This window comes from Scomber scombrus, chromosome 10 (assembly GCF_963691925.1).
Source record: "Scomber scombrus chromosome 10, fScoSco1.1, whole genome shotgun sequence".
Classification (NCBI taxonomy): Eukaryota; Metazoa; Chordata; class Actinopteri; order Scombriformes; family Scombridae; genus Scomber; species Scomber scombrus.
The window spans coordinates 11,332,220-11,351,474 of record NC_084979.1 but is presented as its reverse complement, the minus strand read 5'-3'; the positions used below and the strand labels follow the sequence as shown (position 1 = coordinate 11,351,474).

The window sequence follows — 19,255 nt, the reverse complement described above, 5'->3', positions numbered from 1 at the left end:
CAGCCACATCAGTTTGTTTGGAAAATCAATTTGCAGATATTTTAAAGTAGCTTCCCAAAACCTTAACTGGTGGTGAACATCTGAAAATGCTCAAAAAAATGCACTGAGTTATGTTGTTTCAAAACTAAAGCTATGAAACAATGAGCTAAAACGTGGGCGTGGGACAAAGTGTGTTGTTAGTTACCATGGTATTAACTTGCAGCGGTCTCCTGCTGAATGATGTAGTGCCTGTTTGAATCATCCACCTCACTGCCACAGTGAACATCACTTCTGTTAATGCAGATTTAAAAAACACACCACTCAGTATGTGACAGTACTGTACAAAATCATTATTCATGGCACCTCTCTTCTACTGGACACATCAGGAGTGAATTTGTCTCATGTAACAAGAGCTAAATTAAAGAAATGAACAATGTATCTGGTGCATATCTCAAACATTGAATCTTCATTTAATCTCAATTAAAAGGCTCCAACAAAGCTCTTATTCCTACAAATAAATCACCTTGTTTAATGATTAATATACAAAAAGCAGCTCAGACTTTCTCTTTACATCTAACTAACTTTAACTGACATCCTCACCTGTTGTCATTGATGTCTCTCGTTTCACTGATGCTGTTACCTGTGGGAAACAAAACAGTGGTTTCATTTCACTGATTAATAAACACTATCAATACTATTACTGCTTTAATTACACTAATAATTACTATTAGTTGTTGAATACTAAAATATAATAAACAATACATATATTGATAAAGAAAAAAACAAGGAATACTGAGCTCCTAACAATATATATGTATATATCTCATACATTTAAGAATCCCATTATAAACACAAATTTGATGTTGAAATATGAGCATATAATTATATGAATACTAATCTGAATACAGGTATGTCTGTGTGTTCTTGTGCTTACCGTTGTCAATGTTGAGTGGGAAAGACTCTAGTATGTCTCCATTATATTTGCCTGCTCTGTAGCCCAGTGCTGTGGAAACTCTGTGTAAAACATTGCAGAGAAAAACAGTCAAACACCAACACAGTATGTGACATGGTAGGTGATAGACAGATGTCAGATTCTGTCATTTAAAAAATGGCAATACCCGCTGCATACTGCTACTCAATGTCATATCTATGTGACATGTCTATTATCTTTTTAATGGATCTTTTGTAGTGATGTCAGATTTGTCCTCTAACCCCCTGAACACCACAGTATTAGATTTGTCAGTGTCGACCTGCTCAGTTTTTTGTATACCAGTTATTATTACAGCCAGACCTGTGTTAAACCATGTAATGTTTAACGGAGAAAAAAAAGATGTGAGAAAGGACTAAAACTCACGTGTTGCTCTGGACAGAGTTGGGGTTGCAGTTGACGGAGCTCGGCTGTGTCCCGTTGCTCTGGAAGAGGGCGTTGCTGTATGTGTTGGCGTGTTCAGTAGCACGGATATAGGAGTAGAATGGGTTGGTGGGAGAGCAGACGGGCGGTTGCTTCGGTCTCACTGGCTTGGCTGTAAGGATCATAAAATAGAAGTACAACTGTTATGAAACCAGACACTGTAACTGAAGATCAGAATGATGCAATGAGAAAAAAAAACTGCAAATTTGTTAGCTAGTTATTAGGGGAGTACCAATCTGTGCTGCATGTGGACGCCTCGATGCGTTCTTTGCCCTCATGGCATCCTTGATGCGGTCGACTTCCTGCTGGTAGCGGCGGCGGTCCATCATGGCACCCTCCTTGGCATCCCTCAGTGCAGTCTCCAGGGCCTTAACTCTCTCAGCAGTAGACCGAAGACGTTTCTCCAGCTTTGGAAGCTCACAGCGCAGATCTGCATTGTCACGAACCAGCTGGAGGGAAAGAGAGAGACAGAAAGAGAGAGGGAGGGAGAGAACGGACATGAGAGATGAAATGGAGGGAAAACTGAAATATAAATGAAAAAAAGTCAATCTGAGGAAGGGAGGGGAAGACAAGTGAGGAGATAAAAATATATAGCTGAATATAACACTTACAGGTGAAGTAGCTAAGTTGATTAGTGTTTAAAAACACTCAAAGATGAAAAACATGAAATTGGACTTATATTGCCAACTGTTATTTAGTTAGTAAGTCACTTCTGGCTTGCTCTTCACCTGCACTCGTCACATTTTCCTTGAATCACAAATGATTTATGGCTTTTGGACATACTGTAGTTACTTTGCATGAAGTGAAATATGACAACAGATCTTTATTCTGTTATGCACTCACTGAGCTGGAAGACACTGGTGTTTATTTAGTGTTTAGTTAGTGCAAGTAGAAGTCAAATTATCCTCATAACATTGCTGTATCTCAGCACTGTCACCTGTCGTGTGTGCTTCACCTGTTTGTGAACCTTTGTAAGTTGGTCCAGGTTATTCTCAAGAAAGGAAATCTTCTGCTTCTGGGTGCAAGACCCCCCGCTATCATCAGGTTCCATTTCGGAACTCTGCAGAGAAGACGAGAAAGAAAATAACGAGTTAAAAGGATTTCTTCTGTTTATAATACCTGACAGAAGTGTTCAGAAATACCAGTGACTCACTGATTAATTGGTGATTACATTTTCAAAATCACTTTTGAGTAATTGTGGAACAAAATTCAAACAAAATTCAAGACATAATTCTTTGATCTTGACCATCTACATGCCCCCCGCACACACACACACACACACACACACACACACACACACACACACACACACACACACACACACACACACACACACACACACACACACACATTTTCTGCAAAAGGGATTAAAAAGTGTGTTTTCTCTAATCCAGTTATCTACACAAATACGTTTCTTGTGTCATATGCATGAAATGTTATATCAAGGGGATTAGAAGGGTGGAGGATGTTGTTGCTATTCCTACTGAAGTTGATCAGGGGTAATTTAAGTCACTGATGCATTAATAGAGTCTGTTCATGGTGACTTCATGAGTAATTGCCTTCTCTTGAGAGTAGGAATAAAAATGTGGGCTTTCTTCAAGATCAATCAGCACCTCAGTACAACCTTTGGTCTGCATTGCATTCCCATTTCATCATTTTCCACCTGCTTACTTTTTTAACCCGCGACGTGAGGTCTTGAACGAACAGCTTGCGCAGGTTGTGGAGGGTCTGGAGTTCGCGGGCCTGGAGGACAGACAGATGGAGACGAGGTTAGGAAGACAACACTGGATACTGTGATATGAGACAGAGGTTACATGAGAGAAAGGAGTGCAGAGGTAGATGGATAGTAGTGTATATTTTACTCACGACAGTCTCCTCCAGACCCTTCAAGTCCTGTTTTGTCTGCTCATGGCGCTCGTGGAGGAATCTGACAGAAACAACAAAAACGTCATTATAAATAGAACAATATTTCTGTGTAATAAAGCAAATGGTGATATTTATATGTGTTGTTGGCTGGTAAGATATGAGTGCCCTCTGCTGGAATTTATGAGAAGGGAGACTGGACTATATCACATAGTGCTCTGTATATAATTGAATATGCCCAACACTTACGAGAGCTCCTCCAGGCGCTCGCTCTTGGTGTTGTCCTGACTCTTCAGGCGTTCAAAGTCAGCACGAACCTGAGCCAGCTCCAGCTCCAGCTTGGAGTTGCGACTGGAGGTGTGAAATAATAACACACATTCAGGAGAAAAGGAAAAATTTGGGTTAAAATTTGTACAGCAAACCTGCTTTTTTCATCTGTAAATTTATACCACATACACAGATGTTTACTAACTCTTAATCTATTGTCAAAAATAACATAATGGTTAATACTGTGAAATATAAGAGCTATATTATCTTTGTGTTAATAGAAAAAACTAATTACTCAGTGAGTTCGTCAATGATCCTCTGCTTCTCATTGATCTCATCCCGCAGGCGGGCCAGTTGCTGGTGATGGAGGCCACGGTGAGAGTCTCCCTGCTGACGAGGAATCTTCTAGAAATGAAAAAAAAATGTACAACTTAAAGGCGCTGATTTATGCAGGTACAGGTACAGTAATGCTACACTGGGGAGGCAATCGTTGAATTCAAGATTTCATAAAGGCCTTATAAACTTCCTTACCTTGATATTTCCCTCCTCAGTCTCACCCTTCTCGCCTTCCTTCTCCTCAAGTAGGGAGTTATCTGGTAGGAGAAGAAGAGACACATCAGAGTAAGAGCCTAACAGGAGTTTGAAGCAAAATTCCCGAAACATAACAAATATGGCGAGTGTTAGCGTGCACATATGTATGTTATTTAGCATGTCTGTGCATGTTACCCTGGTCTTGCAGCTTGGCCAGCTCTTCGCTCAGGGAGTCGTGGCTTTCCTCCAGCAGCCTCTTCTTCTGCTCCACGCTCTGCATGTACTCGGTGAGAGAGCGGATCTTTGCCTCATGCTGTACAAATAGAAACCCCCACCGGCATGAAGTTTTTAAAATGCCATTAATACAATTACAAACTGTAGTTACTTTCACATTATATCAGAAGGCTCCTCTCTTTCAGTCCTTCTCCCTCTGCCCTCACCTGAGAGATGAGGAGCTGGCAGGAGGACAGCTCCCTGCCAGTCTCTTCCATCTTGCGGTGGCACTCCAGCTGCATGTTCTCCAGCTGGCGGCAGCGCTTCACCATGCTTTTCACCTCCGATTTGATCTTACTGATGTAGAGGCGAGCCACCGTGAACTCCTCCTCAATCGCACCACTGATTTCCACCGGCTGAGGATCGGACGAAAGATTAGGATTATCTTCATATATATTTCCATCGGTCAATCAGGACAGGAAATGTGTTCACCTTTACGATCCAACTCACCAGCTTGATCTCTCCGTTGCCCACAATGGTGCTGAACTCACTGAGATCCCTCATCAGCCCGTTGAGGACGTCAGCAATACGCTTCCTCTGCTGACCACTCACTTCCTGCATACGAGACAGCTCTGCCTCCAGCTCCATCAGACTGGCCTGTCACAGAGAAAATGAGAGGGAGAGAAAAGCATTAAGGATTAGAATAATTACCTTTTCCCACTAGAAAGCACTCACAGACCACATATTGTACTCCCACAACAAAATGCTTAGAAATATTTAATGTGCATCTAGTTCCAGAAACCAGGAGATCAACTGATATTTAGAACTCACAAGAGTGAAGTTAATATTAGAAAGAATACATGATAAGATCCAGATCTGTGTTATAATACACACAGTGAGAAACAATACACTAACTGGGTGATGAAGGTCATAACTCCTCTAGACATCCTCACTTTTACACATCATCTCCAGGGATATTGACATGAATGAAGTTTGCAAGATTTCGATGAAATAAAGCTCATACCTCACCAATCATTAAAATGTACTCATATTATACCTTTTTATACCTGATTACAAGTCACAAATATATTGTATATTTCAGGTCCCAATATTTAAACGCAGTTAAGATCTACAACAGATTTATTTTTTTAAAAGAAGGGAAAAAAAGAGATAATAAAGAAAACCCTACTTTTAAAAGGCTCTTCATTTATATATTTAAATATATTTTCCACTCCTCCTAACCCTTGTTCACTGCACCACCACAGCAGGTGCTGGTCTCCATAGTGCAGCCAGTGCGTAAGTGGATCCATCTGTTCCACCTCCTGTCTCTGATTTTCACTCTATTCTGTCTCTCAGTCCACTGTTCACACCACTCCTCTTAAACTTACCATTTTCTGGGACAGCTGGTCAGCCAGAAGCTGGTTCTGCAGGCCTTTCTCCTCCACCTCCTGGCTCTTCTGGTCATAGTTGATGGCCAGCTCTTCCAGTGCCTGCAGCACCTCCTTCACCTCAGCCTTGGCGCAGTCGCTCTCCACCTGCAGCCTGCCGAGTTCGGCCTGGACCTTGTCTCCATCGCCACGGGACGAGGCCAGGAGCTGGAGGGAGGTAAACATGGTGTGTGTGAGAGGTTAGGAGATCTTCAGTTTGAAATTATCGCATCAAGTGTGAGTCTGTGTGTACCCACCTCATCCTGATCCAGCATTTGCTGCTTCAGTTTCTCCACCAACTGGCACTGCAGGTTGATCTCATCATCCTGCATCAAAAATCATTATAAATACCAACCTCTATATTCATCTACACTCACTCACTAATGTACAGGCAAGAAGTGGCTCTAATTAGTTTACCTTGTCATCAAGCTGCTTGTACAGCTTACGGATCTCCTCCTCATACTTCTGACGCTCCTCCTCCGATATACGGACCACAATGGAGGAGGTGTCGTTGTCCAAAATGGGGCGTTCCTCCACAGTCTCGAAACGGGTCACAATCTCCGCCTCAGTCCGCTCAGTCTCAGGCACGTTCTCACCTGAGGGGAGTGATGACGGGACAATAAGGATATAGAAACAAAGACATGAAAATAATGCAGTTTTGTTTACAATCTCAGCACAGAAGTTTGTTTTAGCAGCTGTACAGCTGAAACAAGGGTTTTCCTGGGATTCAATTTCATCCCAGTTACAATAAGCACAAAGCAGAAAAGGTTTAATGCGTCTCACCGTTTCTCCAGCGGTTGAGCTCAGCCTCCAGCTTCTGGACGGTGTCCTTCAGAGTCTTGTTCTTCTCCTTTTCCTTCTCGTACTTCTTCTTCCACTGCTCCGCAGTCAGCTCCAGGTTGATGGAGGCGCTGTTCCTGATAGTCTTGGCACTGTAATGGGGGAAGACAAAGACAAGGACACAGAGGAATAAGGTGAATCAGCTCAAAATTAACCTTAATGTTGCTGATATAGTTACATGGTCAACTGACAATTAAGTTTTACAAAGAGCCACTAAAGAAATAAGATTGTGTCACAATTATAATGACAGAATTTTTAAAATGTTAATCTCTTGCTGAGACTTTTTTGAGCCTTCTGACTCAAAAAGACATTTATTCTTCCCTGATGAAAGACCATTATTTTCCTCAAAATAAATATGTAATACATGCCATGTAGTCAAGTGAGCAGTATCAACTAGCATCTGCATCTGCCTTGTTTGGATTTTAATAGGTCACACCCAAAATAGATCCTTGCCCTGCTTTTGAGGAGTAAATATAATCAGCAGCACATGAAAAAGCTGCAAACAATAAAATTCCCTATCTAAGATGCATTGACTGTAACCACAGATGTATGTACCGTTGTCCAAACATCAGGGTCGACTTGGTCTCGGCATCGTTGTAGCTGGAGGGAGAGCAGCAGATGAACATGGTGGTACGACAGTTACCACCAAGGGAGTCCTGCAGGATGCGGGTCATCTTACTGTCACGATACGGCACGTGAGTTTTCTACAGGAGAGAGTGGGAGAGAGTGGAAGATGGAAGAGAGGGTGAAAAGGGAGGTCAGAAAAGAAGCAGGGATTAAAAAAAACAAAACAAAACAGAAAGAAGAGACAAAGAAAATAAAGCAGGGTAATTAGAGAAAGAGGGAGAAGTAAGGAAAGGAAGGCAGAGATGGGCGATAAAAATGATCAAGCAACCGAAACAGATGTATCCTTCATTTGTCTCCAGATGTTGTACTCCTGCAGTGATTCATCAACAGACTGTATGATACAGCAAACATTTACACTTTCCTATTCCTTACAAATCCCAAAGCTACTGTCAAAAAGTGGCAGATTGATTGTACTGCATCAAATTAATCTTATAATTGGCAGGGATAGTTTTTGGCATTTGATGGCCAAAACTGGTGAGTTGGCAGAAAGGAAAGAAAGGTGCAGGTACAGGAAGGATGCATTTCATTAACAAGTCAACAGGAGGGACAGACAGCTACTGCACTTAAGTGTTGTTTTAATTCATTTAAAATCCCCAAATTGTAAAATAAAATCAAGCTTCAGGTGTTGAAAAGGTAAATATGTTTCACTTATCCTAGATGTGAAGAAAAATATAGTCTACTTAGATGCCTCAAAAATATTCAAACACTCATATAGCCTACTCACACTTCTGTATTAGTAAAGGTGTAACTAGAAAGACACTTCACACAACTTCAGAATTTGTTCATATTTAAAATATATTTCTGTTATTTTGGAGGCACACAGTGGCAGTTGTTACTGGGTGTCAGTGTGAATGGAAAGAAGATAAGTGAATCTGGCTCACCGTGCCCTCAGCCAAGGCAGAGATGACGTTTCCCAGAGCAGAAAGAGACTTGTTGATGTTTTTAGCCTCATCCAGGACGGCTCCTGCAGCTCCAGTCTTACTGACCTGGAATAAAGACACAGACAGAGCCAGTCAAGTCAAATATGAGAGAAGAATAAATGAAGACAACCACAGAAACATGGATGAAGTTAAATGGAAAAATATTCTCTACATTCAAATTTTACTGCAAATAGTGATCAAACACAACGTAAAAAAAACACATTAAAAATGTGAGCATGTGAGCAACCTGAATCTCCGGTTGGGAGCCATCATTTACAATCTTTCAGCAGATCTCCTACCTTTTCACTGCCAGCCAGATCCACCAGGTAGAGTTTTCCACACAACTTCTGCTCAGTCTCCACATGCTCCTGCTTGATGTTGATCAGGAAGATGCTGTGGCTGCGAGAGCTGTGCTCGTTCATGTCTGCACAAAGACAGAAGCAACACAGCAGTCAGAGGCAGGCAAAAGGCAAAGAGGTTACCCTACTTACAATTCTTAAAGTTATAATTTCAGTGAAGATTTTAATTTAAATAAATGTCTGTTAAGTCACTATCTATTGCCAAATGAGGTAACACACCGGTGATTGAGCCTATGGCCCACTGATGAAAGCTCTTACATTTGCAGTATTACAAACTGGTTGAGAAAAATCACAAGCGGCACACAGTTAGTGACTCGTTTTCCATCATCTGCCTGAGAGGATAGACGGTACTAACACAACAGACTCACTCCTAAACTCATGTGTGAAGCGGCGTACTATTCTGTCTGGTCTCTGCTAGCGACCAACTGACTGACGTCACACAGGCAACACTGTTTGAATCTCTAGGAAGTGAGGTCCAAAAACACACCTGCAATTACTGCTTATTACCATAGGTAGCGCCAAAGAGAGGGAAATAGAAATCTTCAAGATTGTTACTTTAGATTTATAAGAAGAATAAGCAAAGATTGACTGGAAGTTTCATTTAAAACTAATTTAAAAACAACACCGCTGAGAAAAATTTTTTTCACAGGGTTGATGAATTCAAAAAGGAGAAATAATACACACAAAACCTTTAACGGACAACTATAAGCGCGAAAAAATACAGACTAAACTCTTTAATCTACATTTCTTATCATCATCTAGATCATTATCTTTATTATAGAAACCAGAATGAAAAAATAAACTATAACTTACTATCTATAATCATACATGACTGTTGTTGACCATCTGATAATGTCTCCTTAATGCACTGAAACTAAGAAATGTATGGGTTTGAAATCTTAGGTGTCTTTTTTGTCAACCAGAACTGCAGCAGTGTGATGTCACGCAGATAACGAACAGCACTCCTTTAAAAATGCCTCTCTCCGTCAGACCTCCTAACAAACAGAAAGTTCAGGTTTCCATGCAGATGATATCTGAGGGCATCAGCTCAGCGTCTGCAGAGTGTCGCCCCATTATTCTGCTATCAGCACACCGTTCTGCAGCACAGTGAGTCAGCAGGCATCAACCAGAACCAGGAAACGGAGAAGACCGCGCTGCCTTGGGAACACAGATTTCAGTAGATCTGATCCACTGCTGCTTAGATTCTGTTGTTTTTAAGATTGGGGTGTTGTAGACGGTTGCATACATTATTACCATTTAAAAGCTTTACTAACCAGACTTTCTCTTATAATGGGTTATTTCTAAATTCATTTTATAAACAGAGATAGGATCTATTTAATTTGTCCCCATGGAGACATTTGTGTCAACATATCTTCTATCTCCCCCACAAGCACATAAAATCCATAAAATGCAATGCCCACACAATTCTCTAGTTCATACTATCTATGCGTGGTTGTTGCACAGCTTCATTATGATGACACTGTTTACTAAAAGTCGTATCACACACAGGCAGAAATGACTACTATAGCGATTTAGCATGCACCAGGGGACTCCTCTGCCAGCGAGCAAAAGCTGCAGTTTAAAATGGAGAGAATAAGCTGGGTCAGACAGTATTTTACTAGCCTATCTGGGATGAGGCTGCTCAGAAATCAGCTCAGTGGACGGATGATTCATAACACTCATGTTTTTGTTTTTTTATAGCGGTCTGTACCAGATGACAAATCGCAGCTTTTATCTTTACAGACAAATTGCCAATAAAAACTGTGGGGCTGACTCAGTGCCTGACTGCGTCTGTCACAGAAAAATATTTCATTCAAACTGTGCTTGACAAAAATATCCGTTATTATTAGATATAAACATTTCAATTTTATCTATCTTACATAAGACACAAAAAGCTTTTGAGGGGACAGCATTGGAATATAACTTGTAACTTAGATTTGGTTGTTCGTCTTTAATCTGACAGATCTCTTAATCATATAATGTTAATCAATATGTGTGATAGTGATTTTAATAGTGATGGTGGGGCTGCTATTTTTGTCATTTGAACAACAGGTAGTGCTTTTAATTTACTTTATTTTAAATGCAAACCTCATTTTGACCTGTGATTCATCTCGCTGGCTCATTACCAGCCTGCTGAGAGCATTAGCTTATCACTGTCAGAAAGCTAGACTGCAGTGATTCAGTTTAAGGTGATTAAGGACCTGCGTTGATGTTTACATTTAGAATGTTAAGGTACAAACATAATTTATAAAAATTCCAACTGATATATGATGACTGAACTGAGCAGATAAATGGCTGTAAATCTTTCAAAAAATAGTATTTGATTACTTTACAGGTGTTGATTTATGTGTTTGTGGGGATTCATTAATCCTACGCAAGTTTATGGTTGCTATGCCATTTTTTTGGAGGGGAATCACCCCTTTTTTGCTCATGTCACTGCAATTATCTATTAGTTATCCATTTGCATGAACAGAGCTTTTTATTTCATGTAATAATAATAATAGTACATTTCATTTAAAAAGCACTTTTAAAGGTAATAATAATTTAAATGCTTAATTAATTACAGTTGATATCACTGTAGGGCTGCAACAATTTGAATGAAACCATTTTGATAATCAATTAATTGTTTCAGTCATTTTTCAAGAAAATACACCAAATATTCCTTCATTTCAGCTTCTCATTTGTCTCATCTTTGTTTTATGTGATAGTAAACTGAGTATTATTGTGTTCTGGACAGTTGGTTGAACATTTTATAGACTAGAAGAATAATTGATTAATATAGGGAAATTATCGATAGATTAATCATAATGAAAATAACTGTTAGTTGCAGCCAAATATCACTGTAACATATTGTAGGCCATCAAATTTACTTGGCACTTGGCACTATCAGTCACACTGATCTTCATGGATGAGTAAGCACTCATTTCTAGTCCTGCAGCGAAGATGTTGACCAATGGCAATGGCTGACAACAAAAGTAGAAAAGGGCAAACTGAAATGACTGATTTCTTGAAAATGTCACAGTCTAATGTGAGGATGAGCCAACACACTGAGCACCGAGGCACAAAATGCATTAACTGTGGAATACAGGACTGCACAGGAAGAGATTTATAACAGTGAAACAGCCTGTGTTTTTGCTGAACACTGAATCCCAAAGCTCATCTGATCTCGCTCATTTTACTTCAGTCTGCAGTCGACCTCAGCACCGTGAGTCAGCACAAGACTCCAACACAGAAAAAACAAATTAATAGACGATGCTGGCTTGTTGCCGAATGGTTCTCAGAGGAGTTTCTTTCATTTTTTCCTTTTGAAATACCTCCACTGCAATACAAAATCTGTCTCAACAGTAGCAACTGAAACGTTAATGATAAAAGATGAGAAACTTATTTCTATCCCACTGAAGTAGCCAATATAAGACAACAGCTTACAGTAATGCACCATTTTTAATGCTTTTATAAAGTATATTCTTTGAGTTTACTGGTAATTAGGTCACATGTTATTTTTGGCTGCTTTCTTACACTGTAATGAAATATTGTAGAACGGAGCCAAAGCATCACTCTGACCTGTAAACCTGCAGTATCGCAGCCATTACTCAGATATTATTACTGGAACACAGAGGAGTGAGTCAGCAGCATAGAGGACAAAACAAGGTGCAGGAAATACAGATCAGAGGGATTAAATTTCTAGTTTTGTAACATCTACTAAAGATAAACATACTGTTTCCAGTGTACCAAAAAATCCACTCCCTGAAAGCAGATTAAAAGAGCAAAAGCTGTTTCCTGTTTCTGTTTGCTACCAGCAGTGACTATTGAAATAATGGCCCCAGGCAGAGACAATGTTCTGCTTTCTCCAAATCCACAATAACTGTCGAATGCTGCCAGGTACATCACAGTAAAGTCCATGTGACAGGATCTTATTCTTTTCACGAGAATGAATGAAGCATGAAAATTATAGTGGGCTTTAACACGAAGACTACATAACAAGACATAATAACAGGCTGCATGTACTCAGCTGTCACTTCACGCGTCAGTAATGAGTCACGAGTGCTCAAATAAAAGAGAAACCAGAGCTGGATCTCTTACTCTGACAGGACAGTACAGAGACAAGAGAGCTTACTTTACTGTTGAGATGGAGAGCTAAAAATATTTCACTATTCGATAGACTCACTGGTCACAGCAACATGGCGGTTAGATTTGCCCTCATCAATCACATCCATAACCTCATCGGGGCTGGAGACGAAACGCTCGGTGCATCCCTGAGAGAAGGAGGAGAGGAGAGGAGAGGAGAGGAGAGGAGAAGAGAGGAGAGGAGAGGAGAGGAGAGGAGAGGAGAGGAGAGGAGACAGATTTAACATCATGGCTCTGACACCCAGAGACAAATTTTTACATACAAAGCACGATTTTCACAAACCTTCACATATGGGACCCTGTTCTTATCCTCATGGACAGACAGGTTGGTCTTCGTCACTAAAAATATAGAAAGAAGTATTTTAGAATGAAGCACTAAAAAATATGCAGTAGTTACACTATTATTACTATAGTTTGCAGGCATCACTGACCATCCAGAAGGTCACGGATTTTGTCCATGTAGATTTCAAAGTATGAAACCTGTGAAGAGGAAAGAAAGAAGTTGAGATTTAAATCGTAACATAAAAAACTAATTTTTAATGTAAAACAACAAACAATTTAAATTACTATTTTACTGGTCTGAAGCAGAACTACATGTTTGCAGACAAAAGGACAGGAAAAGTGGTAAAGATAACAGGAAACTAAATGTTGAATAAAGCAATACATTGTTACATAAAAAACAATGACGAGTCACAAACACAGCAGACACCTTGATGTGGAATTCCAGGTTCTCGTCCATGGCAAAGATGTGGTTGAAAATGTCCTCAGCGATGCGAGGAATGATACCCATCTGGTGAGGGTCGTGCAGCTTGCCCTGAAATAGGAAGTGACAGATGGTCATATGTTCAGGTATAAGACTGTGTATTTTTCTAGGGTCAAAGGTTAATTAATACTGAATTCACTAATTCCTCTTAAATTTACTTAACATGTACAACTATTGAGGTATTCGGGCTTGTGGGAATAAGAAGCACATTTTTTCAAATATTAGAAAACAACAAAACAAAAAAATACCAAAACTTAAATCATCATAAAAAACAAACTCCATGTAGTTAATGATAATAATAACAATAATTTATAAAAAGAAAAGTTAACTATGTCCAAAAAAAAGTTTCTAGCAGTCAAAGCAAAGATCAGACTAATTAAGCTATGTAACGGCTAAATGCAAATGTGTTATTTCTACAAAAATTATAGACAAGAATGCCAGAAATACATCAAAATGTTTAATAGTCAAGAGACACAAAATAAATACGAAACAAAAGATGCAGATATTTTTATAGCAAACGTAATCATTTTTTATTGTACAGCTGGTTTTCTTTAATTGCTCTGAAAGCTGTACCTCCATGGTGTGAGTCTTCCCGGAGGAGGTTTGTCCATATGCAAAGATAGTGCCATTGTATCCACCCAGCACATCTATGAGAAGGACAAAACAAGGAGTGAGACCACATACAGCATGTGCATTTCAATAATCTGAAGTATTTTGATGCAGCTGTTCATTCATACCTTTGACAATCTGCTTGGCACAGGTGTTGTACACCTGCTCCTGGGTGGTGTTGGTCGGAAATACTCGATCAAACGCATAGGACCTCCCCTGTGCAGAAGACGAGAGACAGCAAACAGTTAACAAAAGATAGAAGAAATAAAATGGTCTGTTATTCTTCAAATTGTTTTCACTTCAATATCAGGGCAGTCAAATAACTTAAAAAAGGTGCAGTGTTCTTTGATGTTATATTTCTCCTACAGAAAGTGTTTTTGCTATTACATGACAGGATGCAACGATGGACACAATAATGATAATAAATCATCTTTGACACTGTACAGTAAAACATCCACAAGACTTAAATCTCTTTTCCAGCAGCTAGTCATCAATATACACTTTGGGAAATGATGTCATCCCTGTGAGGCAATCTAACTGACTCATCCTCTGCTGCCCGTGCCTGACCATCAAAACGTCTATATATGTAGCTTGAAATGTCACTGTTGGATGTATTAATAAACTGCATCTGAGGGAGCTACAGTATGCGGACCTTCATCTTTCTTTGTCCCATGCCAGACAATGAAAGAATAAGATACACTGATATAAAATGGGCGTATGGTTCTTAAACTTTAAAATCTCTCATCTCATCTCTCTTTGGAAAACATACAGATGTTACTGTGCAGCACAACATCTCACTGTTATCATGTGAGAACAACAATTCTAATGATACGTAATCACACATATTCACATGAAAAAAATGTTCTCCTTTAAGGCTGTTATTTCTCAGGATGATAAATGCTTTTTGAAAAACTCAAGAAGCTAATGTCCTTTTTTCCCCCTCATAACACAATATATATGTTGTTTTGTGGATGGTTTACAGTGTTGGCTTTATCTCCTCCGCTGTAAGTCATCAACAACAGAAGATGATATCAGTGTTTGAGGAAGCCAGCTCTGCAGTGTTTCCTTCTGCCAGCGATTCAGAGCCACATCTCATCCAGGACCCGACAACTTCAGATAACCCCACCAAGATGGTTAAAACTGCTCTTTTTCCATTACTACCTTTAAACCTAACATGAGACTATATTCATAGGAAGACAAGACAAGTGTATCACAAATGGCTGCGTATCAAGCAAGATGTTATTACTTTCCACTGATTTTCTTCAGGGCCAAACATCTGTGACTGGCTTTCTTTCAGTTGTCTCAGGCTAAAACATTTTCTGTGCATATGCAAGGATAAATGAGTATCTACAGCTGGGCTGGACTTTTAAATTTAAATGATTATTTGGTTTTAGTTCAGCATTTGGGAAAATACACATATTCACTTTCTTGCTGAGATAAGATAAAATATCTGGCTCAAATCTTAAATATGAAGCTACAGCCTGGAGACATTTAGCCTTCTGCAAGACTTTTTTGCATTAAGAGCAGAAACAGGGGCAAACATATCCCTACTTGCACATCTAAAGCTCTTTAAACTAATTAACACACTGTATCTTGTTTGCTTAATCTGTCCAAAAAACAGCGTGTGAAAATATCACGTTGTTGTTTACAGGAATTATATTCATACATACATGTAAATGTAGACTATTTCAAGGCTCTGGTGGTTGCCAGGCAACAATAATTTTTTGCCTGAACACTGCTGTTTCCCCTCCTTCCAGTCTTTATGCTAAATTATGTTATTTAATGGACAGATAAAACAGTAGGCAGTCAATCCTCTGATCTAACTCTCTGTAAGAATCAATAAAGTATATTTCCCATTACTTTAAAATGACAAGATGCTGAAATCTGACTGTGCGGGGCTCGTTTCATAAAAGCCCTTTGGGAGCATTGCCACGTCTCACAAATGATTGTCACTTGTGTCCCACAGTCCTCACACATTGAGTGTTTCTTTGGATTAGTTAAATTAACACGAGAGGAAATAATCTTGGATTGTAAGTCACCTAACTTTCATGTTGCAAATTTGGTGAAATGGGCCACAGTCCAGTAGCCCACATACCCATCTGTTTAAAATATGAACAGAAAACTCCAGTACGTGTTTCTGCTGTTTCGAAAAAAACTGATTAAAACTGTTTAAAAGCTTGACATGAAAATACATTGACTTAAAGCAGCATGTTGAACAGATAGCTACACTAAGAGAGTGGGCAGGACTTCAGTGTTTCTCTGATTTCTTTAAAAGAATTTCAGCATTCTATATATATAAATATATATATATATATATATATATATATATATATATATATATATATATATATATATATATATATAAATAATTCCCATTCGTGCACACAATACAATTAAGTAGGTCAGCAATAATAGAAACACACTAATTTGCAATCAATACAGCGAATGTGCAGCTCTGTAACAAAGCTTGTAAAGGCTCCATCTTTGCTTACTTAATATTTATACATGTAAATTATTCTTCAGAAAATTTTTGTTTTTAAGCTATATATATTCTCACTCTTGCAAAGTCTTCATTTTTACATTTAGTAAAAACAGGAACGTTTCCTAGCAGGCTGAAATCTACAAAGGCACGTGTACTGTTTATTTCCTAATGTGTCCCCAAAATAAACCAGCTCCATATTAAAAAAATACAAACAACCATTGTGTTTCACGCTGATGAGTGACTCAGCCCTGACAAGCCTCGCTGCAGAAAACAGACTATTAAACTCCTGAATGTCACCGTCCCATCCGATACAGAGGCCACAATGCAACACAATAAGGAGAGCTGCCAGAATATGAGTCGTATTAAATGTCATTGACAAATTGACTCATCGGCAGGCCGCCCCCATGACAGAGTGATTTAACAGAGAGGGAGAGACATGTAGACCTGGGACAAAATGCATATGGATGAGCGAGGGAGGGACAAGGTTAAGAGTCAAAGAGGCAGGGACAAAGGAGAAAAGACAGATATAGGATCAACAGAATGAGGTGGGGAACTGAGAAATATTTGAGACAGACAGAGAGGCAGACAGATGGAGCCAGAGAGAAGAGAGAAAGCAGGTCAGTCAGGGATGCGTGAGCTTGCTGGATCATTATTGATCCTCTCTGTAGGCAATTAGGGAGATCAGTTTCTGACTCTACTGTACAGCATCACTTTAAGAGGGGAGAGGAAGGTCAGGCCGAGATGTTTCCATCATCGCTCCAACATCATCGTCATCCCTCCTCACTCTGCTTTTGTCTCGTCAGAGGAGAAATAAAGCTAACTGTTCCTCCTCTTCTGTGAACACTTATTACTCTATTGTCATTTCTTTCGACATGTATGACTGAAAATTCTGGGGAGCCATATTTCATATAAACAGCTGCTCTCATTGTTTTTATTATGATGGCATTAATCAATGCTACTAATTCAATATCACTTTTCTCAGTGAAATCAATGCTGCAAAAACAACATTTTATCAAACCTTTTTCTCTTTTAGAACTCAAATACTAAAACTAGATAACTATATGAAAAAAAAACAAAAAAACAACAACAACAACATGTGACAAAATATGCCAGTGCAGCTGTGTTATTTAAATCTTTTCTCTAATACAACTCAGTTTCTTTCAAGGCTTTTCTAGAAATTAGTCTCTGTTCTCCTTTGTGTCAGCATTAAGCACAGGTTAATTAGAGAGTGGTTAATTAAATCAAACGCCCAGAATGAATGAATGAATGAATGAATGAATGAATGGTCCCATCAACATGAGTCAGGAAAATACTTTGCATTCACTTGAATTTACCTTTGAAAGCCGTATGTTATGAATCATGATTATTCATGACTGACTGATACCTTTGGGCCTGCAGAAAATTACAGCATCTTCCCATTTCAAATATTAGATGTCAGTGATCTGTTTCAATGTAACATGATTGAAAGGGCTGTAATAATGATGTCTATTATAATAAAACAAGCTATGTATCATTCATAGACAGTGCAGACCTCAGTCAGCTGATGCAAGAGGCCAGCTGGCGCATTTTTTTTACAACATTACACGTATTTCTGCTTTGTCATGTTATAGAAAAGACATATTTGGGAGGGAGTAAGGTGAGATATTCCCTTGTGCTGGACCGATTATCATGTTTTCCGGCCAATCCACAACCCAAACAGATGGGTCGAGCAGCTAATGATTTATTGATGAAGGGCCTGCATGCACAACAAAGCGCCTCCCTTTTACTCACCCCGATGGCAACAGTGTCGTCTCCTTGGAATTTGGGGAGAAACAGGTCCCCTCGTAAAATCTCGGACTGGTTGAGAGGGCGAAAGCGACACAACACTTTAATGTTGCACTCAGCTGGGATATCGGCCATGGCGCAGATTGGAGTAGGAGGAGGACGGATGCTGCTTTCTGCTGGGAGGAGGGATGCTGCTGAGGCTGGAGGCGATCAGATGCTGGTCGGGGCCTGATCTGATCGTCACGATAAACGAAGGGAAAGGTGCGGTGAGGCTTCGTCCTTCTACGTGCAGAGGACTGTGAGGGTTGTGGAGAGGTTGTGCTGCTTTATCTTGACAAGCTGAGAGAGGCTGCGATTTATTTATGCGCAGCTGGACGGTGTTTCCGTGTCGCAGTGAGGCGGGTTGGCTAAAATAGATGTCAAATCGCAAAACGATCCCCTACATTATTAAAACGACCGACTGTGATGATGCTCGGTTCTTCTTGTTGCTGTTTTTGACGCTGCCCGTCTTCCCTTGCGTGTTGTTTCCTTTATTTTTCGGGTGCGGCGGTGTGAGTGCGTCTGGCCGGTTGAAGGTGAGATGCTGCTGGAAGGGCAGTGAGGTAAAGCTGCTGCTGATCGGCCTGCTTTGGTCGCCACAGCGTCCTCTATCGGCGGCTCTGAGAAGGGCGTGGTCTGCATCCTCTTTAAAGTGGTACCCACCCCAGCATCATCAGCTCAGCATCCTCACATGCCGAGCCCCATGCTGCAGTCACATCCCAAAACAGCAGCGAGGATAACTTCATTACACTCTGTGAAGCAGCTTCAGGCCCGTTGATGCAGTGACTAATCATCACTGCCATACTTTGGACTTTTTCCGATGCCTGACTATATTTCTTGGAAGGCCTATATGAAACCATTATGGGAAGGTAGTGGAGGTTATTGATTTAAAGATGAGCCTCACCTTGAGGCAGCAATGATGCAGCACAATGTCAAGACTGAAGTACCTCATCATCAAATAAAATGTTTCACATACTTGTGTACAGTGAGCATTACAAATACAATCTAAAAACAGTCACTGGACACATACAACAAG

General features: G+C 39.8%; 1 protein-coding gene across 1 annotated transcript; it reads right to left on the bottom strand.

The window, feature by feature from the left end:
* Window positions 1–173: 173 nt before the first annotated feature.
* On the bottom strand, window positions 174–18,315 carry kif5aa (kinesin family member 5A, a). Its single transcript, XM_062426774.1, has 28 exons — window positions 18,187–18,315; window positions 14,063–14,150; window positions 13,899–13,972; window positions 13,272–13,376; window positions 12,994–13,042; window positions 12,846–12,901; window positions 12,603–12,690; window positions 8,378–8,502; window positions 8,040–8,144; window positions 7,087–7,235; window positions 6,475–6,623; window positions 6,109–6,287; window positions 5,949–6,017; window positions 5,653–5,859; window positions 4,775–4,921; window positions 4,492–4,680; window positions 4,247–4,364; window positions 4,052–4,113; window positions 3,816–3,925; window positions 3,503–3,604; window positions 3,257–3,317; window positions 3,062–3,133; window positions 2,346–2,450; window positions 1,623–1,839; window positions 1,334–1,502; window positions 914–993; window positions 580–619; window positions 174–270 (listed from the first exon to the last, which is right to left on the bottom strand). Exons 1-28 carry the CDS (start codon window positions 18,313–18,315, stop codon window positions 192–194), a joined length of 3,123 nt encoding a protein of 1,040 aa, XP_062282758.1. The 3' UTR covers window positions 174–191.
* Window positions 18,316–19,255: the final 940 nt, after the last annotated feature.